This window comes from Talpa occidentalis, unplaced genomic scaffold (genome assembly GCF_014898055.3).
Source record: "Talpa occidentalis isolate TD23 unplaced genomic scaffold, MPIMG_talOcc4v2.1, whole genome shotgun sequence".
NCBI classification, from domain to species: Eukaryota; Metazoa; Chordata; class Mammalia; order Eulipotyphla; family Talpidae; genus Talpa; species Talpa occidentalis.
The window spans coordinates 83743375-83763337 of record NW_026555331.1 but is presented as its reverse complement, the minus strand read 5'-3'; the positions used below and the strand labels follow the sequence as shown (position 1 = coordinate 83763337).

Genomic DNA, 19963 nt, shown 5'->3' with positions numbered 1-19963 from the left:
GTTGAGCAACACCTCTAGTTTGTAGTTGTTCTGCAGAGTGAAGATAATTGATAATCCCTGACTAGATAATCTACAGTGCTGATTTTGCCAGGTGTTCCTGGTAATCTCTGATCATCTATTCTGTGTCTCCACACCACCATCACTCTTGCTCCAAATGATCTTTTGGTATGTTGTCATTAAAGTTTTTCAGTACTAAGCCCAACAAAAAATATGGTGAATATTATTGCAGCTAGAACGTTCCTAAGGGACAAAGAGGATCATCCATTCTCTGTGATTATATGAAGAAACAGAAGACATTATGCATCCCCCAGGTTGTTAAGCCTGAGATATCTGACTACAAAAAGTGCTTATTGCTCATGATGAGAGGGGTGTTTCCATAGCAGAGGCTGGGTCCAGATTCAGTTTCCTAGTAATTAATAATAATATAAGTGCTTTTGCAAGGCATCCCTTCCTAGATTTGACTCATTAAACTCTCTTTCAAAGGCAAAGTTATTTAGTCTTCCAACTTTAAGGTTAGGGTGAGACTGAAACTGCAGTAATGTAATGTAATTAGGTACCCAGCCTTTACAAAGTGCTCAATACAAGGTCATTTCTTTCCTACCTTAAGAACATACCTGAACAATTTGATTAGAGAATGAAAGATAAGGTAGGCATTGAGAAAGTAAAACAGAAAGAAAGTGTAATATAAAAATGAATACCGAATCCCAGCTACATAATGAGATAAATCATGCGTGTTGCTCATGTTGGTCTTACCAGCCCAGCTTTCTAATTGTGAAGGTATGACAGGTATTGTGTTCAGCAACATGAGGAAGAAGTATTAGGAACTAAAAGTTTGTGTTCCCCTCAAAATTCATGTTAAAGTCTTATGCCCCCATTAGATGGTATTTGGAGATGGAGCCTTTGGAGGTCATTAGGATTAGATGAACCCCATGTTGGGTCTAGTGCCCTTATGAATAGAGACACCAAGGAACTTCCTTGTTCTTTCTCCCCCACTATATGACTGGACAGCAATCAGGTGACTATCATCTGCAAGCCAGGAGAATCCTCACTAGAAACTTACCATGATCAGATGAAAGTTAGCACTTTCATGCTTCTCAAGTCTTCAGAAGTATTTGAAATAAATTTCTGTTGTTTGAGCCATCTATCCCATGACGTGTTGTTACTGCAGTCCAAGCAGACCTAAGACAAGAAGAGAGCGCACTGGGAGAAAAGAAAGGCATTTCTTTATTTAAATCAGTATTTAAGATAAAAATTATTTCTGGCAAACAGTAGATATCTAGTATTTGTCCAAGTGATTGGAAATAAGTTTTCTCTTTAATTTCTGACCACTGAGGCTAAGGCTTCTTTTGTCATACGTAAAGTTGACTATGTAAACATATTCATTTGTAAGTTCTGTCATGCCTCAGAAATCTGGAATGGTTTGATGAGCTCTAATTTTAATTCCAACTCTAAGTTTAATTTTAATTTTCAATTTTGAATTGAAAAATAGTAGAACTTCTCTCTCAGAAGTTACTCATGGTCTAGTTTGAAAAAAAAAAAGGGGGCGGGGGAGAAAAGCCCTCTGTGAAGAAAGAAATTATTCACATCTGCTAACAAGGAAAAAAAATTATTCAGCTATTTATTTTTGAGGCAATTACCAGCTTCAGAGTCCCCTCCTCTGACAGACACAGTAACACTAACTTGTGTTCATCCAGTCTTTCCTGTCAGGGACTCCTCCCTTCCCTGCCTCTGTCTATGAATCTCTTCTGTTTACCGCAGCCCTTCCCTTTTATTACTTTTAGGTTTTGTTTTGTTTTTTTCTCCCATGCTCTTTCCCACCAACACTTCTTCCTTTCTGGACCCGTTTCCCACGAGTACCTCTTTCTCCTCCCTCCACACCCTCTTTAATCCCTCACTCTGTTTTGCCTTTGCTACATTTTTTTCCCCCACACTTCTCTTTCGAAGTCTTCCAAAGAGCCCATCCCTATCCTGCATACCTTGGTGAAGTAAACACCTGAGGGCAAAGTTGCTATCCTGCATGCCTCTTGCTGCTTCTCCATGGTTTGGGCAAGATCTTAGATTTAGTGAACTAATTGGGAGCCCCTGTTTTGAAATACACATTATTTTCAGGCAGATGTTGTCCAGTGCCTCAGAGCAGTTAAAGCATAAATAAATAGGACAATATAAATCAAGTCCAGTTTGGGCTCTGTATTCATCTATTCATATATATACTTTCTGTGCAAACACAAATGCTCACATTTGAATTACCCAAAGATGAGTCAATAAGCAAAGTTCGAGATGGGATGGAACTGAAGTTGTTAGAAAGCAGAGAATATCTTCTTGGCAAGAGAAATAGTAACAATTCAGTATGTATTTTCTGTCTAGTTACGGATCCAGAACCAAGTACGGGTTGGCCCAGTTCTCAGAAAGCCTCCAGTTTTCCTGTGGAGATCAACAAGTAGACAAGTAATAGAAGTGTGTTAGCATGGGAGTAGGAATGAAGGATGAACAAATCTCATATATGCAAATAAATGGCAAGTAGCAGTGCTGGGGGCTTTTTATTCTGACTTTAAAATTAGTGCTCATAAATTTTAAGTATAGAATATTTTGACTACATAATAACGAAAAATGCGGGGGAAAAAACAAATCACCCATAATATAGCCATCTAGAGGAAAGCATAAGATAATAGTTTCATAAGAGTACCTGTTTTCCCCACACAAACATTTTTTGGTTTATTATTTAATCCTAATCTGATAAATCAGATTTGGATTCAGATTTTATTGGTATGTTGTTCAGAATCTGTAGAGCATGACTCCAAATGGGTGCATAATTGAATTCATGGTAAAATAAATATTTGCTACTAAACGATAGTCCCAAGTACTTAAGCCTTTCATATATTTAAGCTTCCTGTAGTTTTCTTAGCAATTTTTCACTCTTCTGAATCTGTAATATTTGATTGAAATACATAGTTTATTTACCTTTTCATAAACAGCTTTATTGACTTGTAATGCACATGCCACATGGTTCACCAATGTAAGTTGTGTGACTCAATGGATTTTAGTTAAGTATATCCACAAGATCGTACAAACATCACCACAATTAATTTAGAACATTTTCATTACCCCAAAAAGAAACCCTGTGCTTATTAGCAACTCCTCATTACTCCCATAAGCCATCCCCCTACCTCCTATTTTTAGGCAACCACTGATCAACTTTCTGACTATAGCTTTTTCTATATTAATTGGAATCATGCAACATGTGGTATTTTGTGACTAGCTACTTTGACTTAGTATGTTTTCAAGATTCATCCATGCTGTAGTAATTCTTCATTGCTCTTTATCACAAAGCACCCTTCCATTGCATGGGTGTGCCACATTGTATTTATTCATCCTCGGTGGACATTGGGGTTGTTTCCACATTTTAGCTATTATTAATAATGCTGCTTTTCATGTACAAGTTTTTGTGCGGACATATGTTCTCAGTATTCTTGGATTGATACCTAGGTGGGCTAAACACCTTTTTTGCATATTTTTCATTCTCAAATTTTAAAGAATTGTTTAACACATTGTTTTGTTTTATTTTGTTTGTATAAAGGAGCCTGTCTAAAGCTAATTGTTTTTCAATTTCCTACCCCTCTGCCTCTCCTATCATTCTCATTTAGCCTGGCTTTACTAATAATAACAGACTTTTTATGTCATGCTTCTTCTTCCATGTGGTGTTCAGTCTCAGAAAGCCTCTCGTTGGCCTGTAGAGAATGTGGAAGACCCCTCTACTATTCCTTCCCATCTCTTTGTCTACTTTGGGTCTTTGTCATCTCACTTGGGCTTTGACCTCCCTACTAGCTGCCCTGGCTCCAACTCCATCCATTACCCACTGACTGGGTAAACTTCTGCCATATTAATCCTTCTAAAACAGGATTTCTTCTTGCTCTGTGGAGTCAGACAGAGCAGCTTAGCCACTTACAGAGCTGTGTTTCCTTGGGTAAGTTAATCTGTAAGAAGAGACTATCAGACTACCTCCTAGCAATCGAATAAAGATTAAATGATTGTCCTGAGCTTCTGTCTTTCACCAGTAAAATGAGATGAGCTTCTCTTTTTCATGATCCTCCTAAAGTATAGCTTGTTTCCCCTGGGGGCAGGGATCATTATGATAGTATGCAGGATGTTTTTATACACTTAAAATATACTTACGGGCCTCCCCTGGTGGCGCAGCTGTTGAGCGCTGGGCTGCGAAGCTGCCCGCAGCCTCTGCAGCGCCAGTTTTATCCCCGGCCGCCGGTGAGGGTCCCACATGGCGCGCAGACCTCTCCTGTCTTGCCCGCTGCTCCCCTCAGCAGTGTATTTCATCGGTCTGCCTGTTCTGTTCCCCACTCTGGCTCTGGTGAATTCTCTCACCCTCTTGCGCTTCTGAATGTACCCAGTGCTTGTATAAATAAATAAATAAATCTTGAAAAAAAAAATCTTTAAAAATATATATATACTTACAAGTAAATGGTATATAAATATACTCTAGCATACTTGTATTCATACATTTATACCATGTTTATGAAGTGCATAATATAAGTTTCTATACTATATATTAAAACAGTATATTATATAATTTTTTAATTGAAGTAACATTGCTTTATAGCATCACATAGGTTGCCAATGTACAAAGTTACATATCAGCATCTGAAAATATTATGTTATGTTCCTTACCATACTCCTTTTACCCAATTGCCCACCGCACTTCTCCCTTTTTTCTTGTACCCACTCTTTTGTTTTTATAGGCCGTAATTGTTTTGTGTCTTTATAATAATTTATATTTAGTATGTGTATTTTGGGGAGAGGTGGTCTTCTAGCACCTAATTCACACCATAACTTGTACTTAGTGGGTGATCACCAATTATTGTTTACCAAGTAAATCAATTAATTGATTTTTCTTCTTAATCTGGTTATTTGAATAGGTGGTAATTGTAAAGTAATAAGTTAACGTTTTAACTTAGCAGATAAGAGCTCTAGAACTGAACATGGAAATGATTATAAAATAGACATTTCCCTGGGGAATATTTTTTTGAAAGGTCATTTTATGAACATGGAAAATTCCTCTACTAATCAAGAGAGATAGCACTAAAGCATAGCTGCAGGTCAAGTGCAGGTTACAAAGGTGTTTTATAGGGTGATCCTTGACTTCCTCCTCCTTTAAGTACAATGAAAGTATTGTTACTAAAAGAAATCTTTCATCTTCCATTATCACTTCCTTTTAGTAACAGGAATATCAGCATATATTTCTCATCTGGTAGAAAACATAGCTTACTTCAAAACATTATTTTCCACTGCTCATTGGGATTATGAATGATATTTACATGTTCTTCCAGTTATTTATTTAAAAAGGCATGTAATAAGAAACTTGCTCCCCTTTGTAATTTGACCCAGGAAAATTCACTCTAGTGGTAAAAGATTTAATACTTGGTGAGTGTTTTGTTGTTTTTGTTTTGTTTTGTTTTTTGCTAAAACTACCTATAAAAAAGGAAATGATTTTGCCAATTCAGAATTAATTAATCCTTATTGAAAAATTCACATTCATCCTTTGGAAAATTCTTCTTTAGTAAAAGCGTGACAACCATAACAGCCATAGAGAATATATAGTGACCCAATTTGGGCATGTCCCACAGAGTAACAGATGCCTCCTTGCTTTCTTGTTTACTGTGTGAAGTATTTTGCATTATCATGTGTGTATAATGGTAGTCAGGAACAGAAGATAGCCACCATATTGAATGTGAGAAAGTATGTGTGTTCAATTGATACTGTTTCTCTACTGTAAACTGAACATTTTAGATTATATATATTCATAACCTCACTTACATTGATCCTATGAGACTGGTGTCATTTTGTGCATTTTACAGATGAAATGAACACAGTTCAAAGGGGTTTAAGTGACTTTCCTAAGGTCATACAGGGAGAAATGATTGAGCCAGCAGGCGTTCAAACCCAGAACAGGCCATCCCCCAAAATCTATACTCTTTTCCTAGTCAACAGATAGCCTGAAAGATCAACATATGTTCCAGTGGGAGGAGTGGGGAGAATAGCAAGGCTTGACTTCTCATAAATTCAAGAAAACCTTGTGGAAAATCTTTGCTAAACCATTCCCCCCGCCCCAGAACCATATTTGTTTTGGCGTAACAATGCCTAAAGTGATACGAGAAGAGAAGAGAATTGACTTTGCTACGGTTTGAAATGAATGCTATTCTTTGAAGTGTTGCCATTCCTTTGCAATAATCTCCTTTTCATTAGAAAAAGATGCTTGCATGTATAAATGAAAATATTTCTTTCATAAAAAGTTTATCATACCAGCACTAACTTATCAGATGTTACATTAAAAGAAATAATTTGAAGAAAATACTTGGAAATAATCTAAAATTCTCTTTCATAAAAGAGTAATAGAAATGTTCGGACTAAGATAGTTTACTCCAAATATTGTTTGTCTTGTCAAATAAATTGGTTTCAGAGGATAGTTTGGTAAAGTAGGCTCCTCTGTAGTTCATGTGGGAATTCAAAATAGAAAGCAGCTCAGCTCCATGACAAACAGGGTTTATGCAGTAGAATGTAATAGTCCCAAGAAGTGAATATAGTGGAAATCTTCTAAAGAAAAAGCTACAGTGAGGAGAAAGGAAATGTAGGTGTAAAATTTGAAATGGATTCATGAAATTTACATTCCACAGAAATCTTAAGCAGATGTTTGTGCACCATTACTCAAACTCTTGATTAAACTAATGAAAGTTATCTAAAGTAAGTTATTAATCATAGTTTTTTATAGTAAAATGTATACAAGTTACCAATCTTTAAGTAGTGTCATGTATTATAAAAGGGTTTTTTAAAGGTGTTAATCCAGTAAAGCAATTGCAATCTATATTTTGGGATTTTTTTTGATCAGTATAATCTTTCCATTTTATTATTTAACCCTCCCAAAAAAGATTTCTATGGGGTCTCCCTGGTGGCACAGGGGGTTAAGACACAACCTATGAAGCAATCAGCAGCCACTGCAGCACACAATTCACCTACATGGCACAGCAGACCTCTCCTGACTCGTCCGCTGCTCCCCTCAGCAGTGTATTTCAGTCAGTCTGTCCTGTTCTGCTCCCCACTTTGTCTCTGGTGAATCCTCTCACCATCCACACCTCTGGCCTGTACCCCAGTTCTTCTATGCATAAATAAATAAATCTTAAAAAAAAAATTTCTAGTCATCAGGGAAATGCAAATCAAAACTACCGTGAGATACCATCTTACACCAGTGAGAATGGCACATATTAAAAAAACTAGCAACAACAAATGTTGGCGAGGGTGTGGAGAAAAAGGAACTCTTCTGCACTGTTGGTGGGAGTGCAAACTGGTCCAACCACTGTGGAAAGCTGTGTGGAGATTTCTGGACCTACTAAACATAGAGCTTCCATATGATCCAGCAATTCCACTCCTAGGTATTTACCCAAAGGACACAGAAACATCAATTCCAAAGAACACCTGCACCCCTATGTTTATAGCAGCACTGTTTACAATAGCTAAGCTTTGGAAACAACCCAAATGCCCAAAAATAGATGACTGGATCAAGAAGATGTGGTACATATATACCATGGAATATTACTCAGCATTCAAAAAAGATAAACACATGCAATTTGCAGCAACATGGATGGCGCTGGAAGGGATCATGCTCGGCGAAATAAGCCAAAAAGAAAAAGAAAAATACCGGATGGTCTCACTCATAGCAGGAATCTAGAAAACTTAAATAAGGGACCAGGAAAATGAATAACTATAAGAAAGTGAAAATCAAAATCAACAAAAAACTATGAACCAGAGACACTTTTAGGGGGGCAGGGGCGGGAGGGGAGGAATTGGGGTCAGAATGGGGGGGCTGCAATTGTATGGGGAATATAAAAATAAAATTTATTATCTAATAAAAAAAATTTCTATAAGGGAAAAAAAATTTTATACTCTAAGAATAGGTTTCTGATTTACTGTCCTTAATAGAATATCTCTGTTGCTAATGTTACCTTTAAATAATTAGTAAAAAGAATTAGTAAGTGTGTTATGGGGGCTTGGGAATGGGAGGGTTATGTCTAAAACCAGACATGGTAATATAGTTTAGTAGATCTCCCTGCAGTGACTCAAAAAAAAAAAAAAAGGCATATGTTTTTATCTTTTTTTGCACCTCTGTCTTAGAGTATATAATAACACTTCTCTCCTATTTTCCCTCTTCATGCATGACTTCCATAACAATTTCCAGGAGAGTTAGATTTTTAAGTAATAGGAAGAAACAGAGTTCAAAGATATTTTGGACTCCTCAGATGGTTATTGCTACTCAGTCTCAGTCTTTCAGTATTTCTTTTATTCCTTTTATTCTGTCCCACTTTGCGCCTTCAAACTTCTGCTTCCTTCCAGCTCAACTCTTATGTCATTGTAATAAAGAACCAGGCAAGTCCAACTGATGTCTATGTATGTTTCAACTGAATCATTCCTAAAACATAAAATTATTAAAGGCCATAGAATTAAACTGTCCCTCACCACTAAACTGAAGAATATAATCAGTGTTTATGTTTACATTTGTCCACCTAAAATATGTCCTAACTTAATTAATTAGAGGATATTTAACTTGGCAATCTAAGGAAGACATTCAAAATAACTTCAGTGAAAATACAGTCTTGTGTGTCACTTCAATACATGATATATACAGATCAGAGACCTGCTACTGCCTAAACTTTTCAGCAAATAGTCTTATTTAAAGACAGATTGTAAAATACAAAGTCCCTAGGGGGTTCTAATTCTTACCTCCATATTCCCACACAGTATACCCAAGTGTTCATTATGATGAAATATTTTCTATTTCCTCTGAATTTGTCCAAATAAATTATACATAGCATCCTCTCTCATAAAACGAGCTCATACAAACAATTCAGAATTTTCAGCCAGAATCTGAATAGACTGCCATAAGCGTTTGATCATATTTATCACCAATCTCTTGGTCACCTGGGAGTACCAGTTCTAGTTAGTCCTGTTCCCTCTTTCATGCTTCTATCGAGAAGTGGATTCTATTTATAGAATTCTGTTTTTTGGAATTATGTATTTGTACCCATCTTATAGGAGTTAATTGCTTGCATTCCAGGTTTAGTGGTTCTGTGTAATGCAAGCCAAACCAACAGAACCAGGTTAATAAACCTTGGAGTGGTTCACCAGTTCTTCCTAAAGTGGCAAAAGTCATTCTGAGCTGTACACTAAATTCTTGTCCCCAAGTTTCTAGTGTTCCCTGTAGCAGGTTTCACTGAGTGTTCACAGAAGAGCAGTATTGATTCAGACCTTCAACTTACTATACTCATTAAGAGGGGCCAAACTAATGGGACAATTCTAACTCAAGAATGGCCAGCACATTTTATTTTGTGAGCTAAGACGAATCAATAAGTAGAGAGAAGACTTCTGGCTCTGGCACTAGCGTAGACCAGATGACTTCAAAGTCCTCTTCTAAAACATTTAGCAAATATAAGGTAAAGTATAGCAGGCATTTCCTTAAGTGCATAGTGGAGCTAGCAGAAATGTTAGAATATTACCAACTACAAAAACGAAAAAGGAGCTGAAAACCAAGATGGTAAGGACACAAGCCACTTCTACAACTAACTTTCAGAGTTGGGTTTCAGTGCCCACTCCAGAAAAGAGAGGGTCTTACAAACTTCATTCAACAAACCTTTATTTTCCAAAAGAAGAGATGCCTCAATTCTTCCCCATTCATCAAACATATTTTGTTTCCCTGTTCAACAATGATAATGACAAATGTTATTGAAATGTAACCTGAGAAAATTCCTTGTTTAATATGTGTTTGTTTTTTTTTTAAGGCCTCTTTTTCGTGGCAGTTCAGATGTGGATCAACTTGGAAAAATCTTGGAGTAAGTAACAATTAATTTTACATCATACTATTAAAACTGTGTCCTTAACATTAAAGCATTTGCAGTAAGTTTTCCTTGATGTTCCTGTAATATAATATATATAATATCTTTACCTCTTATCTTTCCTATCCCAAGCTACTGCTATAGACAATTCCTATTTGTGTGGTGAGTGGGGACATGGTAAATATGCTGTTTTATGCAAAGCCCATAATGGCATGTGGCCTAATGGCTCTGTTCTGAAAGCTTGTATGTTGTTTGTGTGTATCTTTTTGCAGCTCCTCTTTCTTTGCTTGACTGAGCTCCACTTCTTTAGTTCAGATGTATTATCTGTTTGGGTTCATTTCAGATGCATCCACCATCAGCAGTGAGCAATTCGTGGCTTGGTAACCCATCCTTGCTCACTGGCTTTCCTGTCCCCTTTGATTATCCTGATGTATCTAGGTTGATTTTACATTGTCTTGTTTTGTTTTCCTGAACTCACGATGGTGTGCTACATATTCTGGAACACCAAAATAGGAAGAGAGAATCCTAAGCTCTAACCCTACATCTGTAGCTATATAACTATGCAAACTTGAAAACATCATTTAAAACACCCTGTAGGGCCTCCCCTGGTGGTGCAGGCGGTTGAGCGCTGCACTGTGAAGCTGTCCGCAGCCTCTGCAGCGCGGGTTCTATCCCTGCCAGCATGTGAGGGTCCCACATGGTGTGGCAGACCTCTCCTGTCGCGGCCGCTGCTCCCCTCAGCAGTGTATTTCGTCAGTCTGCTGTTCTGTCTCTGGTGAATTCTCTCACCCTCCCACACATCTGGCCTGTACCCCGGTTCTTGTATAAATAAATAAATAAATCTTTAAAAAATAAAATAAAACACCCTGTAAAGGACTGTCACATCGTCTGGTACATAATAAAAGCTTTTTTTTTTTAGTTCGCTATTATTGTAATTCATCATTAATCATATAGTTCCTTGATGATTTGCGGAGTTCCATTTATGTCTACATGTTATGCATGTGAGGATATATATGTTTTTAGGTTTCTAAATTGCTAACAAAGGGCTTTTATCCTCACAAAGCATGGAGTATGGCATCCTTTTGGGATTTGTGAGTTTGCCAAAGCCCATCAGAATTGGGGTGGAGTAGGAAAAATGTGGGAGTTCTGGAACCAGCCCTGATCATTGGTGCGTTACATTTTATAGGAGTCCCAGTGATTTTTATAATATTTGCAGTCTGTAAAACTAGGAAAAACTGCCCCAAAAGAATTGTATTTTAACACTATCTACTCAAACATAGCTGCTTAAAACAGTTGGAATAAAGCTGAAAGCTAACTGTTCTCATGGTGACTGGAAGCAACTCCAGTAGACTTCTGTTAGTGCCAGTGCCACTGCTGAGTCAGAACCCAGCCAGTGGCTTTAAACATTGACTCGTGTTTTCTGGGGGCCTCCCGAGTCCAGGGCAGCTGCCATGACCACTGCTTCTACTGCCACTCTCCACTCTGTAGCCGGATGAAAGGACAAAACTGTCATGTTATTCTCTGGTTCAGGATGTCAATTTCCTTGATTTTTTAAAGTGATGAATTCCCATCTATTCTTCCCCATCACTGCTGAATTTACTTTGTGTAAATGTGATCTTGAACAGGGAACAGTGAAAGTCAAATATATCAGTGACCCCTCTGTTCAGTGAAATAACCTATACGGAAATCAATTTGCCAGACCCTGACACCCTCTGCTTTTCCTACTGACACCACCTTGACTTTTTGTCTCCTACACTGGTGTCTGCAACCTTGTCCATATTGTTAGTGCCGCTTAGTACAGGAAGCCAATGAGGTGGACAAGAAGGAACATTTGACAAGCATGTTTGACTTGTATCCAAAGGGAAAGCCGCTTCCACATCTGGTAAAGACCTGAGATTCTAGGTTGCCAGAGAAAAGAAACTATAAAGTTCTATATGTTTTGTCCTTTGAGGTTTTACTTCTTGGTTTCTGGCATTGTTTCATTGAAATGATGTTCTACTTCCTCTAAATAAATGTACTGCTATTTAGAGAAAAGGGACAATGCTGCACTCTAGTGTCACATCAAAAGTACTTGAAAATGATTTCTGCCCCCATCATCACTGCCATTTACAGGTTTTTGTGACGCCAGTCTTTCCAGTACAAATGTCAGCTTTTTAGGCTTATATTCAGCTGTCTAAATATTGAAAGTTAATGCAAACATTTTTAACGGACCTGTTTGAATTTCACAACACTCTTATATGGGCCATAAAAGTTCAAACTGAATTTTAAAGTGAATATTAACTGATATTATGCTATTAAACTAAAAATTTTTTAGAAGGAAAGCCATATTCACATTCTCCAAAGAGGAACATGGAAAAAAGTTTCTCCATTTGGAAAGATTTATACTTTCACAGAACAAGTGAAACTGTTCTGTGAAACTTTGAAACTGAGTGCTTTTAGCCTGTGTCATTTTAGAGCATTTTTAGGAGCAGAATCATGGTAAAATAGACGCAAAGTGTTATATTAGGAATAAGAAGAACTGGATTCTCAATAAGCTCACCTTGTGTGGTTTTGGAAGCTTATTTCATTCATCATCCTCAATTTTCTCATCTATAAAATGGGAATAATAATGCCTGACCTACATGTAGGAAGTTGCTACAACATCAGAAGGAGGTGATAGACTTTAAACTCTTTTAAAAGTTATGTAAATTCATTATCTAAATTATTATGTATATGTTTAAAATGATATACCATACATATATATACATACGGAAATACTATTTCTCTGAAGGCTTTTGACATTCAGCTCCCCATATTGCAAGATTTAACTCAACATAGAAGTATTCATAACTGCAGATAAAACAATTTTAAATTATTTCTAAGTGTTGTTATAATCAATTCTAGGTGATGTGAAGCTATTGATGTAATCATGGTTAAAAAATAAAAATGAATGAAAGAAGAATTTTAAATTTCTTTAATAAGCCACCTTCTTGACTTTTCTGCCTTGTCCCATTCTGTCTAATCACATATATATTTATTTCCTTTAATAGTTAATGGTATTTTGGGGTTTTTTTTATTATTCTTATTCTAAATCTTTCTATTAAACAAACTTGTATATTGCCCAAAGTTGTCATTTCTATACATTTGTCCCAGTATATATGTCCATGAGTCTGTCTTTATCTGTCTCAGTGACATGACTCTCCGCATGCCCAACCAGCAGGACTAGAATCTTCCCCCAGATACCCTGTGACCGGTGCAGGTACAACAAGCTGTATGCTCTACACAGGTGAGGTCTGTGACCTATAGGTTCTGTTGAGGCAGGGCAAGGAAACAAAACCCAGAGATAATGTGATATTTACCAGCACATCTTTCTGAACCCCGAAACTCTGTTCAGGAAAACACCCCTTCTGGGCCTTAATGCCAGTGAGTGCAGGCCAAGGAGATGATTAATGCAGGCCAGCATCATTTCTTACTGTAGTTAAAATAGTATCTTGAATACTGGTATTTGAATAATTATATATCCTGCCCACTAAACTATGATTTTTTTAGTTCAGAGTTAATTTTTTTAATCAGTCTGTGTGAAATACAAATTCTTGTTTCCTCTAACATCTCTTACCCAAATCTACTTACCAGCTATCCGTAAACTATAAATAATATCTATGTAATGTACAAGTTGAGCACTTGTACCTGACCACTATTATTATATCTGAAGTAACTTTAAGTCATGCAATAATAGGACTCAAGCAGTTGATGTTTTTAGCATGGTAGTGATGCCTTGCCTGTGTGTTTTGGATTAATAACATTTTTCTCTTCTAATAATAATGGGTAATGTAATGATGCTGATAAACACTGTGTCAGACTCTGTATTATGCACTTTATATAAATTATTGCAAGCCCTCAAAAACTGAACATTACTGTTACATAAAGACTGAGGCTCATAGAAGTTAAGTATTTGGTCTCATATACCAATTAGTGGCAAGTGGAAAACCCAGGTCTGCCTCTTCCAAAGCTCTTCTTCTTTTTTTATCAGTTTGTTCTCTCTACATTTCTGATCCCGGAATGATTTTCAGGAGAAGCAAAATATATTATTTTTATTTATTGTTTGCTCATCTTAGAATACCACAAAATAGTTATCTAGTATAAAAATATATAGAATAAATTATATATTAAACGAATCTATATAATATTAGTATATAATTTACCATTGGATTATAAAATTATGTTTGCATAGTGCATACCTTTTAACCGGTTTTTGTTTTGTTTTGTTTTGTTTTGTTTTGTTTTGGCCTGATTCTAATATATGTAGTTACCATTTGGGGTCTTTAACCAAAAATGGTCTTTAACCAAAAATGCAATCAAATTTATGTGTTAACAAATTGTGCTATATGAACATCATAAAAGTATGTAGATATGGGGAGTGTTTGAACAGAACATAGAAAGCACTCAACATAAATAAAACATATGTCCTTGGGGATCTCCTTTGAATATCTGGGTCCTGCTCTGTTAGGACTTTTTAAGATTTTTCCGTTTATACAATCTCTCTTACATGTAGAATCTACCACCAAGTAGTCTCTTATCTCTTCCCAGTGAATTTTACAATTCTCATATGAGATTATCCTTCACCCCATGATCAATATACTGCAGTAAGACAGAGAAATGAGAGTCCAGCTAGTGATAGAAGCAGGGGACTCCTGGGTCTCTGCCCCCTGTACCTGTTCCCTAGACTTTGCCTTACTCTAAAATTTGGCAGGGAAACAATTTCAGCATAGCAACTAATGCCGTGTTCACATGTGGTTCTTTTGTAGTGTGATTGGGCTTCCTGGAGAAGAGGACTGGCCTAGAGATGTTGCCCTTCCCAGACAGGCTTTTCATTCCAAATCTCCTCAACCGATTGAGAACTTTGTGGCAGATATTGATGAGCTAGGCAAAGACCTACTTCTGGTAAGTCAATGTGATGCACATTTGTGCTAAGGGAGAGATTCAAACTGGCCACACTGAGTGGACACAAACATCAGATCAGCGTCCCATGTCATGACCACACAGGACAGAGGCCACAATCTCACAATCTCTCTGTAGATTTTACTTTCACACATTTAACTAGTGACTTCACTGGATTGTCTTCGGTTCCTATAGAAAGAGAAAGTGTCTCATCCATGTGCCTTCAATCCACCATCCACTACCATTTGAATGCAACCTTAGAAGCCTTTCAATTCCTCTAGACATATGCTGCTCTAGAAGTGAATAAAGTGAGTCCTCACTTAATGTCATGGGTAGGTTCTTGGAAACTTTAAATTAAAAGGTGTGTAGGGGGCCTCTCTGGTGGCACAGGGCTTAAAGTCTCAGCATTATCAAGCTATCATCAGCCACTGTAGCCTGAGTTCAATCCTCAGCCAGGTTGATGACCTACATGGTGCAGCAGACCTCTCCTGTCTCGCCTGCTGTTCCCCTCAGCAGTGTATTTCAGTAGATCTGCCTGTTATGCTCCCTGCTCTGTATCTGGTGAATCCTCTGACCCCCCACACCCCTGGCTTACACCCCAGTTCTTGTATGCATAAATAAATGAAATAAATTTTTTTTAAAGTTTAAAAAAAAGGCATAAGCAAACCAGTTTTACAATAGTTAAGCATTAACAAACTTCTAAATGAAGATCCCAAAACTTCTTATATTAAATAATAATTTATATTCATTCGTTTCTAATCCACTTAGTTCAGGGCAGCAAGAACCCTGAGCTTATCCAGGCAGCTTGGGGCACAAGGCAGGAACCATCCCAGGACAGGATGCCCTTACTTCACAGGGTGCAGTGCCCAACACCCACACTCATTCAGACTAGGGCAATTTAGACCCGCCAGCAAACCTAACATGTGCATCGTTGGGGTATGGATGAAAGCCGAAGCACTAGAGAAAATACATGTAGACATGGGAGAATGTGTAAAGCACATACGGATGGTGGCTCCAGCTGGAAGTCAGGTTTTTTTTTTTTCCCTCATCAACAGCATAACAAAATAACAGTATTTCATATTACCCTTCCTTATTTACAGTTTCATGCTACTTAAACAACGTGCTGGTTAATGCGCCTTTTTAAAAATAGGTACATCTTTGGGAAGAGGTTTTTTCCAAAGCAACTATTTAGCTGTCCTCCTTCTAGTTTCCAGTGTATTTAATAAATATTGAGTGGGTCATATATGTGGAAAATAGGTACACTGAAATCAAGGAATTCCATACTCAATTTGAGACTCAAACTTATAATACTCAGCCCTGTACATAATTCCCTATACTTGAAGGACAGAACAGTAGGTCAAGGAATATACTCTTTGGCTACTCTTGACATCTGGAACCCAGTGAGTAATGAGTGTGTCCTTTACCTAATGCAGGAAAGTCCTAGACCCAGAGGAGCCAGTGCTCCCGTTCTGTCAGTGTATTCTGAATTTCAAATAGAGGCCTGAGAGTCTATAGGCTTTAGTAGAAATACTGTGCTTCAGTTCTGTGGGGACACAGCCTCTGATTGGAATGATTGCAGAGCCATGGATTTTCCAGTGAAAACCCTCACTCTGTTTTCAGCTGATGGTGCCTTATATTCTAATGCTAAGGCAAAACTTCCCTCCACTGCCTGTTGCAAATCGGGATAGTTATATTCCATCTACATTGTTTATTTCTAAGATACTGAGGACATTGGCCCACATCCTTTTAAATAAATGAATCAGAAGGGAAAATACTCACTTAGACAAAGGCTTACTATATATACACACTTGCTAACATTCTCACCACTTAGGAAACTTTGCCTTGGTTTCCAGTAACAGACATCTGTTTGTGCTACTTTAAGAAAAGGGGTTTGATGGACTGTTTCATCTGGCCTAGAAATGGAAAGCCATCTAGTGTGTAAGTGCTCTCTCTGTCCTCTGCATCACCTACTCTTAGCAACTCTGCTTTTCTCTGCCATGAATGCCGTTTCTCCACCTCATTGCTTCTTTTCAGTTGTACTGTCTGCTTTCCTTAACATTAACAGACCTTGACTATCATAACTTCAGCTATCTCAAGATCCTTTCCACTTTAAGTCCCATTGCTATTGTTTTTGCATTCTAAGTATTTCCAACATTAGATTCCTAAAAGGTGGACTCTGGCTGATCCCCCTCACCTTTTTGCCTATGATGTAGGCTAGCTCCTAGGACCTCTCAACTGTACTGGAGGGTATGGAGGTAATTTGTTATAAAATATGGCCCCTTTAGGCTTTCATTTTCAGCAGGAACTTTGAGTGCAATATTCCTCTTAGAAGATTCTAGACAGAAAATCACAGTGGTGAACAAATTTAGTGGCAAAGTGTCCCACTCTTTCAGCTACCAGAAGATGCAGAAACCTCTCAAAAATACCTCCTAACTCCAACATCAGGGTGTCAGCTAGAAGAACTTAAAACGTGAAGATAACAGACAATGCCACACACTCATTCATGGCCTTCCACAAGTATCGATGGCTTTCAAAGTCAGACCACACACCAGTGCTAGAGTGCAGAGTAGCAGGAGACTGGCAAAGAAAAAAGGGAACAAAAAAAACCTACCAGAGGGAAGGAAGAGGGTGGACAATGAGTGGAAGCAGAGACTAGAAAAAGCAAAGGAAAAGAATGAAGAAGAAGAGCCAGTGACATCAGGTCCAGGGGAAATAGCACATAGTATCCACAGGCATTCAAGGAATTGACAACCCACGACCTCAAAGCTCAGAACCCCTTTAAAGCTCTGTTTCATGCTAGGAGAGACACAAGCAGTAAAGCAGTAGATGGGCCATTTAATACAGGATGGGTAGCTGAGATCCCAGTAATACCTGTTGCCTCTGTTAAATTTATTGTCTAAGGAAGAAAAATCAGGTGTGTTTTGGAGAGTTGTTTTATTTAAGAAACTATTAACATTTAAAAGTTTAAAAATTTAGCACTTTTGAGTTATCCTTCATTTTTATATGAAAAATGGTTGACTTTATAAAATACCTCAGTTATCTATGCGTGAATAGATACATTGATATTTATAAACGCCCTTACATACATATATAACAAGTGTAGGGTGAGAACACAATTCAGGGAAGGAATTATTTTTAGCACCAAAACCTACACATCTTTACAAATTTAGTCCCAATCACCATGATTAATTTAGGATACTGAGTATTTATTAATATGAAGCTCTTACTGGAAAAGTTTTAGAGTTTCTGCTCTCCAACAGCTTTCAGTACCTGACGTACTTTTGGGGGTTTGAGAGGAGAGGAGGTGGTGATGGTATTTGTTCACTTTTGCTGTAAAACAACCCCAAAAAATCTCATTAGCATACAACCTTCACATTTATTTCATGCTCGTGTGTCTGAGGATTGGCAGAGAAGTGCTGTGAATCATCTGGGGCAGCTCTGCTTCAGCTTGTGTGACAGTACAAGTCTCCTTTATCTCATTCTGGGGCCCAGGCCAAGGGGGGGCGGGCTTCATCACCTGGGGGCATGTTTTTCTCATGCAGAACGTGCATCCTCCCAGGTGGGCAAGCAGAAACAAACCATGCCCGTGAAGGCCTGTGCATGGAAAGTGCACCACTTCAGTTCGCATCCCTCTGGCCTAAGCAAGCTCCATAGCCAAACCCAACTTTGTTCTTTTTTTTTTATTTTTTAAGATTTTTTTATTTATGCATACAAGAACTGGGGTACAGGCCAGAGGTGTGGGGGGTGAGAGGATTCACCAGAGACAGAGTGGGAAACAGAACAGGCAGATCGACTGAAGTACACTGCTGAGGGGAGCAGTGGGCGAGTCAGGAGAGGTCTGCTGCGCCATGTGGGTTGCTTCCTGGCTGGACATCAAACTCGTGTTGCAGTGGCCATGGACAGCCCCATACGTTGTATCTTAATCCCTTGTGCCACCAGGGAGGTTCAGAACCAACTTTGCTAGAAGAAGAATATACCTCCCATAGGGGGAGAGAAGGAAAAAAGGGAATATATACTGAAAATTGATCCACATTTTAGCCCTCCACTTAATTATCATTCCAAAAGCTCACTTTATAAGTTATTTGCAAGTAAATTAGATTATCTTGCAGAAACAATATTATCACACAAGATTTTTTAATTATCAAGCCAACCAAGTGCTTTACTGAAATAATGCAATGATAGAACTTTGCCACCTTGCCTAACAATACCTCTATAGGGCATAATGTCCTAAGACTTCCAACTTGAGATTCTCACAACCCTCACATTCACATGAGAATTTCTTCTCCTATCTACCCTCTTTCCAGTTGTAGATCCTGAATATAGCTGTGGGGATAGGTTTCCTTCCCAAATAATCCTCTGAGGATGTGTGTCTCTACCTTGAGCATATTCCCACAACTTTTTTTTTTACATCGTTCCATTGACCTAGGATTAAACTGACACTTCCTTTTCTAATGCCACTACTTAATTTTCCCATCTTGGAGTCTGGAAGAATAAACTCAGGCTCGAGAATTTTGCCCTGCTTTCCTGTCCTTTGGTGAGTCAGCCTTTTAATGATGAATGTTGGTCCTCTCTGGTGGCACAGGAATTAAAAGTCTCAGCCATATTAAGCTATCGCCAGCCACTGCAATGTGAGTTCGATCCTAGGCCAGAGAACTGACCCACGAGGTGCAGCACACTTCTCTGCTGCTCCCCTCAGCAGTGTATTTCTGTAGATCTGCATGTTCTACTCCCCACTCTGTCTCTGGTGAATCCTCGCACACCCTTCACTTCTGGCTTACACCCCAGTTCATGCACGCATAAATAAAAATAAACCTTTAAAAAATAATTAAAGATGAATGTTTATCAATATTGGTAACAGGGCCTCCCTGGTGGCGCAGCGGTTGAGTGCCGGGTTGTGAAGCTGCCCGCAGCCTCTGCAGCGCCGGTTCGATCCCCAGCTGCTCCCCGGCCACCAGAGGAGGGTCCCACATGGCGCGCAGACCTCTCCTGCTGCCCGCTGCTCCCCTCAGCAGTGTACTTCGGTCCTTCTGCTTGCTCTGCTCCCCGCTCTGGCTCTGGTGAATTCTCTCACCCTCCCGCGCTTCTGAGTGTACCCAGTGCTTGTATAAATAAATAAATAAATCTTAAAAAAAATATATATATATATAATATTGGCAACA

The 19963-nt window shown here is 38.3% G+C and overlaps 1 protein-coding gene across 3 annotated transcripts in view; it reads left to right on the top strand.

Moving 5' to 3' along the window:
* The window catches only part of CDK6 (cyclin dependent kinase 6), a 225163-nt gene that overhangs the window by 193902 nt on the left and 11298 nt on the right, over positions 1-19963 (top strand). For all 3 annotated transcript variants that reach the window (XM_037507918.2, XM_054692343.1, XM_054692342.1), the window contains exons 6-7: positions 9834-9884; positions 14672-14807. In XM_037507918.2, coding sequence (XP_037363815.1) covers positions 9834-9884; positions 14672-14807 — 187 coding nt within the window. The remainder of the gene's footprint in view (positions 1-9833; positions 9885-14671; positions 14808-19963) is intronic.